Source organism: Erpetoichthys calabaricus, chromosome 4 (genome assembly GCF_900747795.2).
Source record: "Erpetoichthys calabaricus chromosome 4, fErpCal1.3, whole genome shotgun sequence".
Lineage (NCBI taxonomy): Eukaryota > Metazoa > Chordata > Cladistia > Polypteriformes > Polypteridae > Erpetoichthys > Erpetoichthys calabaricus.
In genome coordinates this window covers 9,881,295-9,903,178 of record NC_041397.2, presented here as the reverse complement: position 1 = coordinate 9,903,178, position 21,884 = coordinate 9,881,295, and the positions used below count along the sequence as shown (strand labels likewise).

General features: G+C 41.7%; 1 protein-coding gene across 1 annotated transcript in view; it reads right to left on the bottom strand.

Annotated features, from left to right (window-relative positions):
• Positions 1 to 304: 304 nt before the first annotated feature.
• Positions 305 to 21,884, bottom strand: part of tnfsf13b (TNF superfamily member 13b) — a 36,448-nt gene continuing 14,868 nt past the window's right edge. Inside the window, exons 3-6 of the mRNA XM_028799215.2 lie at positions 13,044 to 13,100; positions 9,064 to 9,182; positions 8,838 to 8,988; positions 305 to 670 (exon numbers count right to left, since the gene is read on the bottom strand). Of these exons, the coding sequence (XP_028655048.1) occupies positions 558 to 670; positions 8,838 to 8,988; positions 9,064 to 9,182; positions 13,044 to 13,100 (440 nt within the window). The 3' untranslated portion in view covers positions 305 to 557. The remainder of the gene's footprint in view (positions 671 to 8,837; positions 8,989 to 9,063; positions 9,183 to 13,043; positions 13,101 to 21,884) is intronic.

Genomic DNA, 21,884 nt, shown 5'->3' with positions numbered 1-21,884 from the left:
CATAAGGCTTTGTTTTGTTGAGACACCCCACCATTACCAGGAGCCACTTTCATGGAACACCTCCACCTCGTTTTAGATTTGGGGAAATACTCCATAACGCTCTTTATGTTAGCTGATTTAACGTATAGACTCTGGGGAAGTGCTCATGATATAATCCACAATATAAAAAATATTTGCTACAGGCAAAACCTGACAAATGCTAAACGTGACATATAATAATATTTCATTAAGGCAAAGTTAACAACTGGCACACACAGAGCCTGACGGATACAAAGCATCACTTACACAATAAGACGCCCGATGATTATAAACCAAGATGTTCATTTAATTAAGTCGGCACATCTCTTTTTTTCATCATTAAAGACCCCCTTTTTCACAATCACCTGACAAATCCTTTCAGCACTGCTGGATTTCCTTTAATTTTTAATTTCTCCTGTTCCCCTGTGCCGCTGACGGCCCATCTTTGCATTCACAGCTTTGCTCCCAGCTCTTCCCGTATGCCAGCCACGAGACAGGAAATTTACACAGGAAGTCTCTGTTGCCCCAAGTGCCACGACTCAGGCCAGTTTTATTGCACCGAAAAAGGTTGAATCCCCATCCAGGGACACGTTGGCTGACGGCCGAGGAATGAGCAGTTCAATGCTGTCCTCTTGCTCCAGTTTGGCAATCCCTACGAACACATAATTTGAAAGTAAAGACAGAAAAAGTTACACTAAGAAGTTGTCTTGCTGAAGCCAAGCGTACATATAATCTACGTGTCTGGAAGACAACCAGGAGTGAATGGAGCTGAAAAGTGGGTGGGGACAATTTAGACGTCTCACTTGAGTGTCACATTTCTAAACCAATCCAACGACCTCTTGAAGGCGGAGACTCAAAGTAGGGGGCGGGGATTTTAAACTACAAAGATCAGAGGTGCTCAGTAAGGAATCCATTCCCGGACGGGTTTATCCATTCCCAGGAATTTGGGAATCCCGCATGTCATTCTCGGGAATCCCAGGCTCCCGGGAATGACACAGTGCACGGGCATGTCATATGTGAACGGTTTTAGAACGAGCGACACTTATTTTTAATAAAGCTACTGCAATATGTTGACACCAATAAAAGACTAACCTTATCTACAAGCAGTTCATGCTGTCATATAAGTACATGTATCTAGTTAGTTGCGGCAATAAGAGCGTAGAAAGCATGTGTCGAGCATGCGGTCGTCCAGGCGAGAGCGCACCTTCATGCAGAGTATGCCAGCCGCTGAGAAAGCACGCTCTGCTGTGACGATGCGGGTTCAGCTCCATGCTCCTCTTCTATTAGGGAGCCCTTGAACCCATCACCGTCGGTAATGTCACCGATGAACTAGTCAGTGAGGCAATAAACAATTAAGCAAAAGGAATGGTGTATAAAAAGTGCAACAGTGCTTTTATTAAAACAAATCCAAAGTGCAAACAAAATGCTGTGCAGTTCCTTCAATAAATAAATAATCCATAAAATGAAAAGTGGAGGTTAAAATCCAAACAAAACAATCCTTTAAAACAACGAGGTAAAATGTCACTGGAAGCAGTCTTTTAAAAAACAAACGATAAACCCGGTGCTTCTTCACTGTAGACTGGCGACTCCCCTGCTACACCCGTCTGGGCTACTCAACAGACGAGACGCATTTTTTTGCAGCTGGCCTTCTGCCTACTCCTGTCACAGTTGTCCGACTTGCCTCACCGATCCTCGGCTCCTCCAGACAACGACATGGGACTCCCTCCCACGGCCAAGGCTCTCACGTGGAGGACACCCTATCCCATGTCAAGACTCTCGCTGCCATCCGCAGAGAATCTTCCGCCTTCCTGTCACTCCCGTCCTTCAAACAAAACTCTGCGGGAGCGACAACAACTACTACGCATGAGGTGTCGGCCTAACACCCATGCTACCATCCCAGCTGCTGTGAGCCTTTACTTGCTCGTTTTCCTGCACCGGCGCATGCTCTCTCTCGCTTCCTCCCATAACCTCCGTCTTTCTTTCACCTCGTTCACCTTTCTCTTTTCTTTCTTTTCTCCTCTCCTTAACCGGCTCGCGCTTTGCTATATATGCCGGGAGGACATAGCAGCTGCAGCCCATTAGCCACAGGAACAATCATGGATGTGGGCAGTTTCTCACCTGTGCACTAAGGTGAGAAACGCCCCCACCGCGGATCACCCTGCGGCTTGCTATAGCCGCCATGCCCCCTCGCTAAGCCGTGAGCGCGGCAATTATTTATTTTAAATAAAACGGCCTTTGATGCAAGAGCTGTGGACCCATAACACCACATTCCACCCTCCATAAAACTCCAGTTGCATGGGAAGGCTCCACACCACTACACTACTAACCCAATGCAACTGGAGACCAGGTCCACAGCTCAGCCACTCTACACTGCACTAAAACAATAAAAGCACTAAAACAAACCCAAGCCCCCCTTCATTAAAACAGGACATTAAAAGAATAAGAACTTTAAAAGACAAATAAAAACCAGCAATAAATAAATGTCCATAAAAAGCTCAGTCCCTTAAACATGTCCTCCTCGGGCTCGGGTACGTGGGTTCTTAAAAAGTCAGGCACCAATCCCGCTTGCTGCTCTGTCTCCTCTTCTGTCCTCACTGACTAGCTCATCGGTGACATTACCGACGGTGATGGGTTCAAGGGCTTCCTAATAGAAGAGAAGCATGGAGCTGAACCCGCATCGTCACATCTGCCTCCACTGAAGTAGGCGGCACAGTCATCCTGATACACTTGTTCTAAACAACACCTGCGCTTGCTGTTGCTCTGAAACACCGCCATTTCAGTTTTTACTGTTTCTTATCATCATTCTGTGATGGCAGATTTCTTGGCACAGATAATGTGGATGCAACAGACTGACGCACTGCAGTTTCAAGTTGCTGTTCAAAGCTGTTAACCGCACAGACGTCAATGAACTCTGCCCCATCCCGGCATTCGTGAGCTGCAGAGTGCAGACACCTCCCAGTCCACTGTGCTCAGTCTTAGTGGGAGCCGGGTGACTGACTGCTGCTGGTCTGTTGTTGAATGAATTCATGAACAACACACTACACCGTGGGCCAAAAAACAGTGCCACTTAATTATTTTCAACTATAACTCTGTTATTTCTTGATCGATTTTTACACACTATCTATGCGAGCTTGGCCGGTCCCGTTCAGCCAGAAATTCCAGCAGTTTCATTCCCGGGAATGTGGTATTGGGAAACGTCCGGGAATCAATGGATTTCCTAGTGCTCAGGTCATGAGGCTGGTCTGACAGACAGCAAGCATCTGATTACGAAATTCTCCTACTAGATATATAAATGTGTGTCACGTGTGCGGAGAGTGCATTGCACGTTTTAAAAATAAACATAACCTGCCAGGGAAAAAAAAACACCTTCTGTAACATCAGGCATTCAGCAGCATCAATGGACGAGTGGTAAATGAGAATGATGCGTCGTCCCAGATGCTGTGTGTCCTGTCTTGTTGTTCAGCGTTACGCCGACAGTGTAGGAGTCAATGTGAGCTTGAAAGAATTGGCAGCTACCATCATGAATATATGAATTGTAAAATATGCATTTGAAGTAAGTGGTGTGTCCCACTCCGTCAACAGGACTGCAGATAACGATGAGCCACTGGAGACGCAGATTTCAGAACTCAAAACACCCGAATCAACAAATTTAATGCATAGATGAGGCTGCACAACATCCACCATCTGACTGCTTGTCAAAATGAAAAACTAAAGAACTTGAACATCACTGACTAATTGGAAATGCAAACACCCCGTGACAAAAAGGCGACAGTGATATCACACGTTAAAAAAGGGACAAGTGTCTGTGTATCTGTATGTCCACCCAGTTGCTATACCTCCTTCATTCCAATAAATGGTGAATCACAGACATCTGTAGTAATAAAATGCATTACTTTCGTCATTCCAACAGATGGACCATCACAAACATTAGCGTTTTTTTTTTTTTATCCCACGTGCAAAAGTTCGCTGACGACACTGCTTTCTTGGGCTGAATCAGGAGTGGGCAGGAGGAGGAGTATAGGAACCTAATCAAGGACTTTGTTAAATGGTGCGACTCAAACCACCTACAACTGAACACCAGCAAAACCAAGGAGCTGGTGGTGGATTTTAGGAGGACCAGGCCCCTCATGGACCCCGTGATCATCAGAGGTGACTGTGTGCAGAGGGTACAGACCTATAAATACCTGGGAGTGCAGCTGGATGATAAACTGGACTGGACTGCCAATACTGATGCTCTGTGGAAGAGAGGACAGAGCCGACTATACTTCCTGAGAAGATGTTGCAGATGTTCTACCAGACGGTTGTGGCGAGCTCTCTCTTCTATGCGGTGGTGTGCTGGGGAGGCAGCATAAAGAAGAGGGACGCCTCACGCCTGGACAAACTGGTGAGGAAGGCAGGCTCTATTGTAGGCACGGAGCTGGACAGTTTGACATCTGTAGCAGAGCGATGGGCACTGAGTAGACTCCTGTCAATAATGGAGAATCCACTGCATCCACTGAACAGGATCATCTCCAGACAGAGGAGCAGCTTCAGCGACAGACTGCTGTCACCGTCCTGCTCCACTGACAGACTGAGGAGATCATTCCTCCCCCACACTATGCGACTCTTCAATTCTGCCCAGGGGGGTAAACGTTAACATTATACAAAGTTATTGTCTGTCTGTATACCTGCATTGTTATCACTCTTTAATTTAATATTTTCTTTATCAGTATGCTGCTGCTGGAGTATGGGAATTTCCCCTTGGGATTAAGAAAGAAAGAAAGAAAGAAAGAAAGAAAGAAAGAAAGAAAGAAAGAAAGAAAGAAAGAAAGAAAGAAAGAAAGAAAGAAAAAGAAAGATAGATAGATAGATGTGAAAGGCACTATATAATAGATAGATAGATAGATAGTATCTATCTATCTATCTATCTATCTATCTATCTATCTATCTATCTATCTATCTATCTATCTATCTATCTATCTATCTATCTATCTATCTACACTGCTTCTTAAGAATTCCCTAACAAATGGCATGTAACAGTGGCACAGCAGCCGCATGGACACACTGCAATGCAAATGTTAATGCTGAAAACATCCAACAGAGAGTGACTGGCGGACAGGCAGAAAACAGCTTATCTGCCTCAATAAAAGGACAAGTGTCTTTGTGTGTGTCCATCCAGCGGCTATGATCCTCTTGTATGCCATTTGGTATGAGATTTGTAAAAGTGGTGCTAATGTTTGTGATGGGCCATGTCGGAACAAAAAATGCAGTGTGTTTCATTTCGACATGCACTACACAATACACTGTAGTAGATGATGCACTGCAAACGTTAATGCCGAATACGTGGAGGTCTATGTTGATTATTTAGATCGCAACTCTTCTTAGATGGAGAGCACAGCTAGCATTTCTTAAAAGAACTTTTAGTTTACTTACTGAAAAAGTGGATTCGAATACTTTCTTTTTTTTCTGGGGAGGGGGTGTCCGTGTGTGTATGTGTATCTGCATGTTCATCTGGTTGGAAAAGTGCAGGAAGAAGCACACTTGTATTGTCCCAATTATAACATCGGGCTGTGCGTTGGTGGCTGTTTCAAAATATGTCACATGATCGATACAAACTAAATCTGCATCAGCACAGCAGTGGACACTTGACGTGCTTTTCCTACTGTATTAATGTTGACATTTCGGTGTTCACTTATTTGTGTTATACATATTTTTTCCTTGTTGAAAAAAATGTAACTTTTTGGCTTGCTTTTCTAGGGGTAAACATAACACTACGGAGGTTACACACTGTCACACATATACTCATGGGAGACAGTATAAGACATGGGTGTCCAACTCCAGTCCTGGTGGGCTGCAGTGGCTGCAGGTTTTCATTCCAACCATTTTCTTAATTAGTAAGCCATTTTTGCTGCTGATTAGCTTGTTTTGCCTTTGTTTTAATTGATGTGATTCAGACCCCTTGTGTGTTCCTTTTTTCTTAATGAACAGCGAGACAATAATGAGACACAAAACAAGACCAGCTAACCAGAAAATAAAGAAAGGTGAAGGTCTCGGTCATGTTGGGTCTGCTCAGGTCACCAAAACAGAACATCAACAGTCTGCTGTGGCAGAATGAGAGCAGCAACAAGTCCTGATATTCAATAATGGCTTTAATTAACAGAAAGACTTGGCTTCTCATTAAGGAACTGGTTGGAGTGAAATTGGCTGGAGTTTGACGTTCCAGTTTAGCTGGGCATCTGTCGGCTCGTTTCACGTCTCATTTCTATTAGATAGATAGATAGATAGATAGATAGATAGATAGATAGATAGATAGATAGATAGATAGATAGATAGATAGATAGATAGATAGATAGATAGATAGATATTTTATTAATCCCAAGGGGAAATTCCCATACTCCAGCAGCAGCATACTGATAATAACAATATTAAATTAATGAGTGATAACAATGCAGGTATAACAGACAGACAATAACTATGTATAATGTTAACGTGTACCCTCCCAGTGGAATTGAAGAGTCACATAGTGTGGGGGAGGAACGATCTCCTCAGTCTGTCAGTGGAGCAGGACGGTGACAGCAGTCTGTCGCTGAAGCTGCTCCTCTGTCTGGAGATGATCCTGTTCAGTGGATGCAGTGGATTCTCCATGATTGACAGGAGTCTGCTCAGCACCCGTTGCTCTGCCACAGATGTCAAACTGTCCAGCTCCATGCCTACAATAGAGCCTGACTTCCTCACCAGTTTGTTCAGGCGTGAGGCGTCTCTCTTCTTTATGCTGCCTCCCCAGCACACCACCACGTAGAAGAGGGCACTCGCCACAACCGTCTGATAGAACATCTGCAGCATTTTATTGCAGATGTTGAAGGACGCCAGTCTTCTAAGGAAGTATAGTCGGCTCTGTCCTTTCTTACACAGAGCATCAGTATTGGCAGTCCAGTCCAGTTTATCATCCAGCTGCACTCCCAGGTATTTATAGGTCTGCACCCTCTGCACACAGTCACCTCTGATGATCACGGGGTCCAGAAGGGGCCTGGTCCTCCTAAAATCCACCAGCAGCTCCTTGGTTTTGCTGGTGTTCAGGTGTAGGTGGTTTGAGTCGCACCATTTAACAAAGTTCTTGATTAGGTTCCTATACTCCTCCTCCTGCCCACTCCTGATGCAGCCCACGATAGCAGTGTCGTCAGCGCACTTTTGCACGTGGCAGGACTCCGAGTTGTATTGGAAGTCTGATGTATATAGGCTGAACAGGACCGCAGAAAGTACAGTCCCCTGCGTTGCTCCTGTGCTGCTGACCACAATGTCAGACCTGCAGTTCCCAAGACGCACATACTGAGGTCTGTCTGTAAGATAGTCCACGATCCATGCCGCCAGGTATGAATCTACTCCCATCTCTGTCAGCTTGTCCCTAAGGAGCAGAGGTTTGGCTGCTATTTAATGAAAAGAAACAAATCAATTCAGAGGACTGAATCCTTAAAAAACGGGGCTATGAAAATGAAGGGAAAAGGAGTTCATTAGCAGTGAAAACTGCTCGCTGATTAAGAAAAGGGTTCAAATGAAAACCTGCAGCCACTGCGGCCCACCAGGACTGTAATAAGAATATAAGTTTAATGTCACTGTGCTCTGTACAAAAATCCACTCACATATACAGGCCAGGCCAAAGTTAGCACACAGGGGCTGTCAGCATTTAGAACTGCTAGGCAAGCATTTGAAGAGAGAAAGGTACAACTACGAAAATGGGCATTGTACTATTTCTGAATGTTAGAGATGAAATTGAACCTTCTCCTGCCCTTGTTTGGAACCTAAGTAAGGGCCTGCACATGGAGAAGACAGTAGAAAAGACTTGGACAGCAGCCAAATACTTTGAAGCCGATGGACGGATGGGTGATATCATCATCCGTCCTGAAAATCCGTTCAGTGCAGTGACGAAAAATGGCAGCGCAGCGACAAAAGATGGCAGACTGTATAGATCAAGATCCCACCTTGGTATTGTTTTTGCTTCCCGTCTGTAATGCCACGTAAATCATCAGTAAAGAAAGCTAAGTTATTTTCTCTTATGTAATTTTTACCGCCGTATCACTATGGGAGGGATATCGCCTTTTAATATCATATCAATATAGTTTTCGATTACTTAAAATGCTGCAATTACAAAAGAACTTATTCCAACTAGGGAGGTATCGCCCCCTAAAAGGAAACAAGGACCAGAATTGGACACTCCTGGTTTAAGGGCTTTGGTGATGGTAATTCTCCGCCACACCAGGGGTTGGCACTGTGTGATAACGGCCTCTCTCTTCCTCCATCTGCAGACTGGAAGATTGACAGCTCTCCTCCTCTGATCTCACTTGCAGGGTCCACCCAATTGGCCCCGCCTCCCCTGGCCCACATATGTTATAACTGGAGGAACCGCCATCTTAGTCAGTCATCATGCGTTTTTTGAAATTCTTATTCATTTAATTATATTCATTGGGGCAAGGTGCCCCAACACCCTGACTTTGTCTTGTCTTCTTGTCTTAGCACCAAAGACTAGAACATTACAATAATCAAGCTGAGAGGTGACAAAAGCACAAATATGTTGCATGAGCAGTGAAAGAAGGTGATGAGATGCCCCCAGATGTCTGTGAGGTTAGGCTTGCCGAGACTGGAACAGACTTCAACATGTGACCCCAAATCCTGTCTCAAGGCAACTGGGGACGTTCAGGTTCTCATTGGTGGCACTATTCGAGCGTGTGAAAGGCAATATATAAGGAAAATGTATTATTTTTTTGTTTATTTAGTGTACAGAGCCAGACTTTGCAGAGTTTCTATATGATTTAAGGTTAGTGAGCGTGACTGCTAAATGAACCTACCTGCTGTGTAGCAAGTATTGAACGGGTAATCTTCATTCATGTGTTGGATACAGTGGAATAAATTCACAATTCTCAGCTCATTTCCTACAATTCCAGCCTTCTTCCTTATAATCACGTGGCCCATTGCAAATGTTCTGTCCATGTAATATACCTGTTAACAGACAACAAAAAAAAAGATTGAGAATTTGGCAGATGCTCTCCATCTCTCCGAAATTTCAGCTCCTACCTGGCTGTACACAAAGAAGTACCCGGCCTCTCTGACGACAATCGCATTGCTTTCTTGTTCGTGTTCCAGCGCCGGGCCTCGCCTGAGTCCTTGGTGCCAAGGGATGGCCGTCTGCATATCTGAAATGTGAACAAAACTCAGAGGTGGGAAACACAGAGCTGCGAGGCGATGATGTGAACTACATGGCACAGGGGAGTCAGCGCTGGAGACCAGACTGACTAGTTTGTGACTTTGTATAACGCCGTACCACAGCACACAGCATCCCAAGACATTTAACCTCTACAGTACAATACTTCCTTTACTTGAGAATGGAAGCATGTGGAACCAAATTTGAACCATTTGGGGTCACTCGGGGAGTAAGTATGGCACCTTAGCACCTTACAAGAGAACAAGACCGTTGTAAGACATTCTGCAAACTTTGTACAATGCCTCCTTTTCTCAGAAATGGCAGCGTGTGGCATATAAAGTCAACCACTTGCTCCCAACTGATGTGTACACTTGCTTTGTTCAACATGGCACCTTTCCAAAGTAAACCCCATTCTAAGGTATGTAGAAAAAAAAAAAAGTTTAATTTCTCATAAGCGGGACCACATGGCACATGAAGTGAATTACTCAGCGTCACACAGGGGGTCAGTAGTGGAGACTAAATTGGCAGACTTGTCATTTTATACAGTGCCCTTCGACAGTACACCGCATGCTAAGACATTTTATACTTCATTGCCATAATATTTCTTTTTTATAAAAATGGAAGCATATGACATTTAAAGTGAATTATTCTGTGTCACATCATTGAGGAATCATTGTTGGAGACTAAATTGTCAAACTTGTGATTTCATATAGTGCCTTTTCACAGCACACACCATCCCAAGACATTTTACTTCTAAGGTACAGTAGTTCTTTTTCTCATACCTGGGAGCATGTGGTACATAAAGTGAACCATTAGGGGTCATACGTGGACTTCCTGTTAACAACTAATTTTCATACTTGTGGTTTTATATGGGCGGCACGGTGGCGCAGTGGTAGCGCTACTGCCTCGCAGTAAGGAGACCCAGGTTCGCTTCCCAGGTCCTCCCTGCGTGGAGTTTGCATGTTCTCCCCGTGTCTGCATTGGGTTTCCTCCGGGTGCTCTGGTTTCCTCCCACGGTCCAAAGACATGCAGGTTAGATCGACTGGCAATTCTAAATTGTCCCTAGTGTATGCTTGGTGTGGGTGGGTGTGTGTGTGTGTGTCCTGCGGTGGGTTGGCGCCCTGCCAGGGATTGGTTCCCTGCCTCGCGCCCTGTGTTGGCTGGGATTGGCTCCAGCAGACCCCCGTGACCCTGTGTTTGGATTCAGCGGGTTGGAAAATGGATGGATGGATGGTTTTATATAGTGCCTTTCTGCAACACACAACATCTCAAGACATTTTACATCTATATTATAATACTTGCTTTTCTCCTTAATGGCAGCCTGCAGCATGTGAATTGAATCACTCAGTGGCACACTAGGAGTCAGTGGTGGAGACTAAATTGGCAAACTTGTCATTTATATAGCGCCTTTCCACAGTACACACCATGTTTAGACATGTAACCTTTGACATTCAGTCCCCAAAACTGACACATCGGGACACCCATACGGAGTCATTTTACCGGCCATTTCTCAAGTTATAAAGTAATATAATATAATATCATCCACCTCAATAAAAGGACAAGTGTCTGTCTGGGTAGCTGTGTGTCCATCCAGTTGCTATGTCTCTGTTACGTGACATTTGGTACTGGATTAGTAAAAGCAGCACTAATGTGTGTGATGTGCCATCTGCTGGATTGAAAAATGCAATGCATTTTATTACAACATGCAGTACTGCAAACATTGACACTGAATAAGCCGTGATCTACGTTGATTACTGACATTTCACTCCATCTTAGACAACTAGCACAAGTAATGTAATATAATTCTAATAATTGGCATGTCAATGTTCATTCACATTAAAAAAAGGGCTTGGCCATGACAGTGAATTCTAAACTACAAAGCAGCTCATTCAGTCTCTAAAACTGAAACATGATGTGACCCAGAGGAAGTCACTTATCCTGCTCATTCTCATGTTATAATATAATATAATATAATATAATATAATATAATATAATATAATATAATATAATGCATCCATTTTCTTAACTTTCTTTTCCAGGGCAGGGTCAAGGAGCAGCTGTAATTGGCATTCTAGTATTCATTCACATAAGCAGGTAGTAGCCATGAAGCTGAGCTGTAAACCACAAAGCAGCACATTCAGTCTCCAAAACTGACACATAGTGTGGCCCAGAGAGAGTCATTTTATCTGCCATCGCTCAAGTAATAACACAAGATCATTCACCTTAATGAAAGGACAGGTGCCTGTGTGTCTATCTGGTTGCTATGTCTTTGTTATATGTCATTTGGTATGGGATTTGTAAAAACAGTGCTAATATTTGTGATGCACCATCTGTTGGAAAGGAAAACACAATGCATTTTACTACCACATGCGTTAACAAATACATTTCAGTAAATGGTGCACTGCAATCGTTAATAGTGAATACGCAGAGGTCTATGTTGAGTACTGAGATTTCAACCCATCTTAGATGGGTAGCTCAGGTGGTGTAATATAATTATAATAATTGGCATGTCAATGTTCATTCACATAAGAAAGGGCATGGCCATGAAAGTGAATTCTAAACTACAAAGCAGCTCATTTAGTCTCCAGAACTGACACATGGTGTGACCCAGAGAGAGTCACTTAACCTGCTGGTGTTCATGTTAGAAAATAATATAATATGATAGAATATAATTATAATAACTTGCATCCCAATGTCCTTTTACATAAGCACGTAATGGCCATTAAGCTCAGATGTCACCCTAAAAGCTGCACATTCAGTGTCTAAAAAGGACCCACAGTGTGACCCAGTGGCAGTCACTTAACCTGCTGGGGTTCATGTCATAGGGATAAGTAAAATTTTGTGCTTGGAAAGTGCCTTAGAATGGGGTTTTACTGTGAAAAGGCACTATACAAAGTTTGAAGTTTGTGATTTTAGGGTCACTGTCAGGTCCTTGCCTGACCTTTGGGTGGCACACTTAGCCTTTTACTGCTCACATTATAAAAACACAGCACACATGAAACTATGACTGCAAGGTACTTAAACATGGGTTCTAATTGGAAAGCTGCTATAAAACAATTAGAAGACTCAGTGCCCGCCATGACAACATCACATTCTTGCTGGTGCTCACATTTTAAAAATATGGGCAAAATGTGCACATTAATAAAGTTAATTGAAAAATGTTTGAATATGAATACCATTGTGTTTGTTCATTTGCCATGGCATGATGTTGGTTGGTGTGGCACAGCAGGGAATCCTGTTGACACAGTGTGGACAACACCACCACCAATTTATTTTCTGCATAGCCCAAATCACTTAAGGAGTGCCGCAACCGCACCACCCATGAGCAGGTTGTATGTTGTTACAGCATCTGCATGGGCTTTGGCTTTCCTTAATACACTTTTATATCACATTCCCTTTTTTGGCTGACGCTTTTTTTACATTGAGATATGATTGGTTCCATTTCTTTAGTTTTAACAATCTGTAGGTAAGGTGACCTGCTCGTGGTCACAATGAGTCAGTAGCACGATTTGAACCCACAACCACTGGGGTTGAAGACCAAAGACTTAACCACTATGCCACATAAGCTAAAGACACAATGCTTTGGGGGGCTTGTGATGGGCCCTGTGTGTGTCTTATGTCATGCATGTGCATTTGTGTGCCCTGCAATGCACTGGCACCTCACTGAGGGGTTGGTATTTACTTTGCTTCCAATGCTTTGAAGGTAGACCCAGAGGCCCCCATGACCCCTGAAATTATGAATTACGCAGGTTATATAATGGATGGATTGGTGAACAATTAGCAAGAAAGAGAAGGAGAAGAATCATAATAGACAAGCTATAAATTGCACTTTATCATTTTCAGTTGGATTTACCTTTTTGGAAGGTGCTCCTGCTGTTATCTGCTATCATATGCAAGCAAGCCTGAAGTACTACGAAAAAAAGACAAAATAAAAATAAGAGAAAATAAAAACAAACAACATCATGTAGTCATTTTTCCGTTTTGTCCAGTTATTCTGTTTAAGTGGCTTGTGTTTGGAAAATGCCCTTGGTCGTTGTCTTTGTGGAGTTTACATGAGCTTCCCAAGTTCATTTGGGCTTTCCTGCCACACTGGTGTATGAGGTTAATTGGTGGACCCAGTAATGCTGCCAGGATGGGCTCTTCTACTGTCAATTGGATGAAGTGTTATGCCATGTTACTACATTTTATTACTTTTCATTACAAGATCCAGATAACTAAGAAGAGAAAAAGTGAAAATACTTTTGTCACGCATGTGTGTCTGGGGAATTGCCTTCCTCGCTCGATCAAGAGTAAACAATGCCACGCTGGAACATGAGGGGGCGCTGCTGCAAACGGCTTCTTCTCTGCCATCTGCAGCTCTGAAGAGACATCCCCTGTGGGCAAATGACCCCGTCCCCACTGCCCAAAGAAGGCCCACTCCTTCCAGTCAGAGCCCCGTAAAAAAATGGATGATCTCTGGAAGGTGGCGTCGCATTTGTGGGGGACACAGCAGTTACCTGACCCACTGCAACAGAAGTGCTAGAACAAGCCAGAAACTTGGCAAAGCAAATGGTGGCTGTGGCTGTTCTTATATCTGTGCCCACTAGCAGGTGTTTACTTTCATTTTAAGGGGTAAAATTAAATGGGGTCACCCAGAAGGCTGTTTTCAATGGACTCCTCCTATTCTTCTGGCTCTTCCAGTGTTTATTCAAATGTTGATAGATAGATAGAAATGAAAGGCATTATATAACAAATAGATAGATATGAAAGGCACTATATGATAGATAGATATGAAAGGCACTATATAACAAATAGATAGATAGATAGATAGATAGATAGATAGATAGATAGATAGATAGATAGATAGATAGATAGATAGATATGAAAGGCACTATATAACAAATAGATAGATAGATAGATAGATAGATAGATAGATAGATAGATAGATAGATAGATAGATAGATAGATAGATAGATATGAAAGGCACTATATAACAAATAGACAGATAGATAGATAGATATATATGAAAGTCACTATATAACAGATAGATAGATAGAGATAGAAATGAAAGTCACTATATAATAGATAGATAGATATGAAAGGCACTATATAACAAACAGATAGATAGATATGAAAGTCACTATATAACAGATAGATAGATAGATAGATAGATAGATAGATAGATAGATAGATAGATAGATAGATAGATATGAAAGTCACTATATAACAGATAGATAGATATGAAAGGCATTATATAACAAATAGATAGATAGATATGAAAGGCACTATATAACAAATAGATAGATATGAAAGGCACTATATAATAGATAGATAGATATGAAAGGCACAATATACCAAATAGATAGATATGAAAGGCACTATATAATAGATAGATAGATAGATATGAAAGGCACTATATAATAGATAGATATGAAAGGCACTATATACCAAATAGATAGATATGAAAGGCACTATATAACAAATAGATAGATAGATAGATAGATATGAAAGGCACTATATAACAAATAGATATGAAAGACACTATATAACAGATAGATAGATATGAAAGGCACTATATAATAGATAGATAGATATGAAAGGCACTATATACCAAATAGATGGCTATGAAAGGCACTATATAATAGATAGATAGATAGATATGAAAGGCACTATATACCAAATAGATAGATATGAAAGGCACTATATAACAAATAGATAGATAGATAGATAGATAGATAGATAGATAGATAGATAGATAGATATGAAAGGCACTATATAACAAATAGATATGAAAGGCACTATATACCAAATAGATAGATATGAAAGGCACTATATAATAGATAGATAGATATGAAAGGCACTATATTATAGATAGATAGATAGATAGATAGATATGAAAGGCACTATATGATAGATAGATAGATAGATAGATAGATAGATAGATAGATAGATAGATAGATAGATAGATATGAAAGGCACTATATGATAGATAGATAGATATAAAAGGCACTATATAACAGATAGATATGAAAGGCACTATATAACAGATAGATAGATATAAAAGGCACTATATACCAAATAGATAGATATGAAAGGCACTATATAATAGATAGATAGATATGAAAGGCACTATATACCAAATAGATAGATATGAAAGGCACTATATGATAGATAGATAGATAGATAGATAGATAGATAGATAGATAGATAGATAGATAGATAGATAGATAGATAGATAGATAGAAACTTTATTGATCCCTATGTAAATGTAAGTACCGATAGCTAAGAATTATACCAGGTTAGATATAAACGTTTAAGTATCCACTATGCAGATAACATTAAGTACAGTAAGTACAGGCTGTCAAATGCAATCACTGGACACTGAGGTTGGACTCTAACAGTCCACTACAGGTAATGTAGATGGTGCATACAATAATTCCAGTGCAATGGGAATTGTGCAAGTAATACTACTACTGAATACTAAAGTGACATAGTATTAACGTAAAATAAAGTGACATGGCTTATGCTGACAGGGTACCATGTTTAAAGTGACAAATTTTGAAAATGGTTATATAGTTTCTCACTGCTAATATGTGTTAATACAGCTTATGAGCAGAGAAGGAGCCTCATGACCAGAACTCAAACACCTCCTGCCCTTGTTGGGAAGAGTTAAAGAGTCAAATGGCTCAGGGTACAAAAGATCTTTTGTATCTGTGCATATTGGAGTTCTGTGACAACAGCCTACCACTAAACAAACTCCTCTGCTTAATTATGGTGGTACATAGTGACTGATGTTCATTGTCTACAGTAGATAGCACCTTGCATAGTGTCCACCTCTCTTTTATGGTCACCAGAGCATCCATTTAGGGAACTGTTGTAGCCAAGCAGGCTCACCTTCCCTTATGAGCTTCTGGGAGATGATGCTGTTGAATACTGAACTAAAATCAATGAACAGCATTCCAGTGCACATGTTTTTCATCCAGATGGGACAGCACCAGATGGAGAGTACGTGATATGGCATCCACGGTGGAACATTTCAGGTGACAGGCAAACTGGGGAGGGACATTTGATGTGGAAAGTTCTGCTTTCTAGGTGGCCCAGCACTAAACTCTCAAAGCACTTCATGATGACCCGTGTTAGTGCTATAGGGTCACAGTGAGGGGGGCACAAACTGGATCTGTGTTGAGGCAGCACTAACCACTGCACTGCCAAGCTGCCCTTGGTTCAGAATGGCTCAACAATTCCCAGTCACCTCATGCATTGAGATGCTCCAAGGTAACAGGTTACTTATCTGGTCTCTCTGCCCAGATGCTGCAAATGCTGCACAACCAAATGTGCTGCTAAAAATAACTCCTTCCTCTTATGTGTGACCCGGCTTGATGGGAATAAGAAACCAAACTCTTACAATCTTGCAATGTGGTTTAAAAAAAGGGATGCAAAATGTATTGTGGTCAACAAGGAAATGAATGAAGAAACTGAGTTTGTAAGAAGTGCAAGTGTACTGTTTAGTCATCTTTCTCTAATTGCAAAAATAAGACAAGTCCATTCAGTTCATTAACTGGCTTAGTAGTCTCAACATTATTTATAATTTTTTAAAGCTGACAGAGTCCCTACTTCAAATATATTGATGCATAGTTTACTCCAGTCTCCCTCCACTCTTTGTATGAAGATGTGCCTCCCAGTTTCCATTTTGGATGCACTTCACTTAGTCACCACAAGATGTCCTCAAATACACAATTCACTATATTTGTACTGGATTGATTTGATGCTATTAGATTGGATTAGATTCAATTTTATTGTCATTGAACACCATGCAAGTACCATGGAAATGAAATGCAGTTTTGCAACTAACCAGAAGTGCAAATGAAAGTTAACGGCAGGTAATCAGATAAATCTTTATTTGTAAAATGCTATTTGTCTGGTGTGTGATTACTCACAAACTATTGGAGCTCGAACCATGACATTGGTTTTGATCAAAAGCTCATGCCCTGAAACGGTCTGGCTAATCAAAAAATTTGAGGCATTGGTGAAGTCGACTGTTGTGAGCTGGGAATCCCAACCACTAAAGACTTCCAAAGCATGTAGTCCCAAACACTTCCAAGAATGGCCACTAGACGGGGCTATCATTGTCAAACCCCAGCTAGTAATAAGGGAAAGTACCGAATCTTTATATAATAAAACATTTATTCTTCAGAAAAACTTATTACAAACACTACGAAACTTTATATAACACAAAAGGCAAAGGAATTCCACAGAGTGAAGGTCAAAAATCCAAAGAATCACAAATCCTACAAAACCAAAAGAACTCACCACTCCTTAGTGCATTTGATGTGAACCGCCAGGAACTATGGGAGAACATTTTGGATGTATAGGGCGGAGGGCAGGTCCGGGTGGCGATTGGCAGGTGGCCTCACCTCTTGCGGGACCACCCACAAAACACATGGTACGTAACAAAGGCATCTTATATACATCGACAACACCAAAAATAAAGAATGATGTTCATAATCGACATAAATCAAAGAAACAAAAATGCACAAAAGAAACATAAAAAATGAAGATGCACTCCATCCAGAGGAGAAACCCTAACTAAGATATGACATCAAACCCCTTGTGGGTTTCTTCCAGCAAAGTGATAGGCAAATGAAGTGACATTGCAGAAAAAAAATAAAAGGGAATGAGTCATCTGCTGATTGTCAAGCAAATTGCAGTGGCTGATGATGTGACAAAGAACACCATAAAAATAAGAACAAGAGCAACACCATCTGCTGAGTGTCAAGCGCAGGTGACAAAATACAAGAACAACAAAGATGAAGAAAAACGTGATTAGGGGTCCATCTGTAACTACTGAGGTTAGACTGATGGCAAAGGCGGTGAAATGCTGGAGCCAGAACCTTGATCTTGGTCTTGTTCGAAAGCTTATGTTCTGATACATTGTGGTAGGATGCAATAATTGAGGTGGTGGCAAAATCAGAAAACTGACCTGCGCTCCTGGGTTTCTTACAGCAAAGTGATAGGCAGATAAAATGACATGACAGAAAAAAATAAAGAGTACTGACATCTTCTGAACGTCAAGCAAATTGCAGAGGCCAACAACGTGACAAAGATCCTCATAATAATAAGAAGAAGAGCAGCGCCATCTGCTGAAGCATCACGTGTGGGAGGCAGAATTTAAGAAAGACAAAGAAGAATACATGAGTGGAACCAGGGGTCCGTGTGTAACTACTGGGGGTGGACTGATAAGTGACACGTGTGGGATACGGAATGCAACAATGATAAAGAAATGCTGGAGCTAGAACCTTGATCTGATCTTGATTAGAAACACTACAAAGGATAGATAACCTATCCCAGAGTCGGTCACTGAGTGACTAAATTAGGCTGTGTAAGTATTACAGAAGAATTCAGACTGATAATTCAGGACTTTGTAGAAGCCCTTTTGGCAAGTCATCTTGGACAATTCTCTATAAGCTTTGCATGCCGGGATTTGGGGAGTTGATCCCATTCTACCTGGTAGATTCTCTCCATTTCCAGTAGGACTGAATGGGAAGTGTCAGTAAACTGCCGCACCGGTGTTGACTTGGCTCTGTGCTTCAGGTTTTTGTTGTGCTGAACCCCCCCTAGTGTGAGGTGGCATTTGAGCAGGTTTTCTTCAAGGACCTCTTTGTATTTGTCTGCATTCTGTCTTCCCTCCATTCTGACCATCCAGCCACTGTCACCAAAGCATGATTCTGCCACCAGCATACTTCACTGAAGGGATGAGATTAAGTAAGGTGATGAGCAGTAGCTGGTCATTGTCAGACATAATGCTTGGAGTTCTACAAAGAGTTCAATTTTGTTCTCATCTACCATGAACGCCTGATTAATGGAGGTCTTTTGAGATGATTGTCCTTATTACAGGTTCTCCCATCCCAGCAGGGAACTTCTGAAACTGTTACAGTGACTGCTGGATTCTTGGTCACCACCCTGACTAAGACCCTTCTTGCCTATCTACTCAGTTTGGCCAGACAGCCGGTTCCAGGAAGAGTCCCTGTGGTCCCAAACATCTCCCATTTCACAATGATTGAGGCCACTCTGCTCCTGGGACCACTCCAAGCTTTAGAAATGGTTTTATCCCTTTACTCAGATCTGTGTCACATCTTCATTTGGAATTCATAGCTTGGTTTTTATCCTAGCATGCAATGTGAAGTTTAGGGCCTTCTATACATAGGTACACATGTGTAGCTTTCTAAACGATGTCCACTCAATTCCAAGTGCCCACAGATGGACTCCAAACATGTTCTAGAAACATCTCAAGGAGAATTAAAGCAAACAGGAGGGACCTATGCACAAATTGAGAGAGCCACAAAATGTCTGAACACTTCTACGAAGGAGACATTGTAGCTTCTGATTTTTAATAAACTGGCAAATCTTTCTAAAGAAACAGGTTTTCACTTTGCCAGTATGGGTTATTAAGTGCAGACTGATGGGAAAAATGGGGTGTTTTACTGTGTTAGCATTTATGGATGCAATGAGATGGCAAGTAAAACTAAAAAGATTACAATATTCAAGCTTTCGAGGCAACTCGGCCCTCTTCTTCAGGCAGTTTGATTATTGTAATCTCTTTAATTATCCAATAAAACTTCTTGACTTGACTTCTCATTTGGTAAAAATGGCAAATTTATGCATTTAAAAAAGAAATCTACAGTGTAATAAAATGTGCAGAAAGTGAAGGGGTCTGTATATACACTGAAATGCACTGTATCTATTGTAGATTCCATAGCGGATGGACTGGTGTCCCTACTGGGATGGACAGTAAAGCCTTACCTACCCAGAAGGCCATAATGGACGGATCATCTGGATGGAGGTGCAGCCTGGCAGGGATGGTTCCAGTCAGGGAGAAGGAATAATGGATGTGCTAGGGGATGATGTGGGTACCAGGGTCGATTCATCCCCCAGCAAGAGAGGTGGCAGTGCTCCTCTGACTTGATCCCAGCTCAGATACCAGTAGGTTTGCTTATGACCTGGAGATCAGAAAGGCAGCCCTATCAGGGTCCGTGGGTGCTACCAGGGGACACAGCTTAGAGAAGACCTCATTGTTTTGTCAAGCTTTAGTGTGACCTCTGCAGTGTAATGGAGTGGCACCATAGCAATCTCACCTCACTCTGGGAGATGGAGATGGACAACAGTCACCTGGGATGAGTAGAGGAGGAAAAGGAAGGAAGGAAGGAATGATTGTATTGCTGTGCTGTGTTGTGTAAAAGAATCCTGTTAAATATATACTATTATGTTAATAAAAGCACTTGATTTAAACCTGGAACTGTCTGGGCATAGTTGTGTCTGTGGTTTGGGGTACTGTTACTCTCCGTAGTGGTCACATTATCTATCTGTGTTTAACACTTTAGTTGAGGTACTACAAAAATGCACCTACTGCTCAATTACTCTTATGTAACAAGGCCTTAAAAAGGTATATTCTGGTGTTAATAACATTTACAAATCATCAGTAAAGTTGCCATTCATCAATGCTACCAACTAAAATGATTTCACTTTGAAACGGTAAAAGGTTGATCAAGTGAGACATTTATCTTCATATCCCATACTGCAGTATAAGACCTATGAATCTCTCATGTTAACAAGTCACTTTACCAGCATATCGAAGGGTACCTAAACTAAAGTGTTATCCTATCTATCTATTATATAGTGCCTTTCACATTTATCTTCTGCTATTTATATAGTGTCTTTCACATCTATCTATCTATCTATCTATCTATCTATCTATCTATCTATCTATCTATCTATCTATCTATCATATAGTGCCTTTCACATTTATCTTCTGCTACTTATATAGTGTCTTTCACATCTATCTCTCTATCTATCTATCATATAGTGCCTTTTTCTATCTATCTTAGTAGACAACATGGGTGGACGGACATCCCGACCAGGTTGGTTAGTGGTGCCTTTCCTGGTCTGGAAGCCTTTGTAAGTGATGGACATGGGGAGACTGCTTCCTCAGTACACTGGATCCTAAACTAAAGTGTTACCCTATCTATCTATCTGTCTGATTAGACAACATGAGTGGACAGACATCCCGACCAGGTTGGTTAGTAGTGCTATCTATATACAGTGCATCCGGAAAGTATTCACAGCGCATCACTTTTTCCACATTTTCTTATGTTACAGCCTTATTCCAAAATGGATTAAATTCATTTTTTTTCCTCAGAATTCTACACACAACACCCCATAATGACAATGTGAAACAAGTTTACTTGAGATTTTTGCAAATTTATTAAAAATAAAAAAATTGAGAAAGCACATGTACATAAGTATTCACAGCCTTTGCCGTGAAGCTCGAAATTGAGCTCAGGTGCATCCTGTTTCCCCTCATCATCCTTGAGATGTTTCTGCAGCTTCATTGGAGTCCACCTGTGGTAAATTCAGTTGACTGGACATGATTTGGAAAGGCACACACCTGTCTATAGAAGGTCCCACGGTTGACAGTTCATGTCAGAGCACAAACCAAGCATGAAGTCAAAGGAATTGTCTGTAGACCTCCGAGACAGGATTGTCTTAAGGCACAAATCTGGGGAAGGTTACAGAAAAATTTCTGCTGCTTTGAAGGTCCTAATGAGCACAGTGGCCTCCATCATCCGTAAGTGGAAGAAGTTCGAAACCACCAGGACTCTTCCTAGAGCTGGCCGGCCATCTAAACTGAGCGATCAGGGGAGAAGGGACCAAGTCAGGG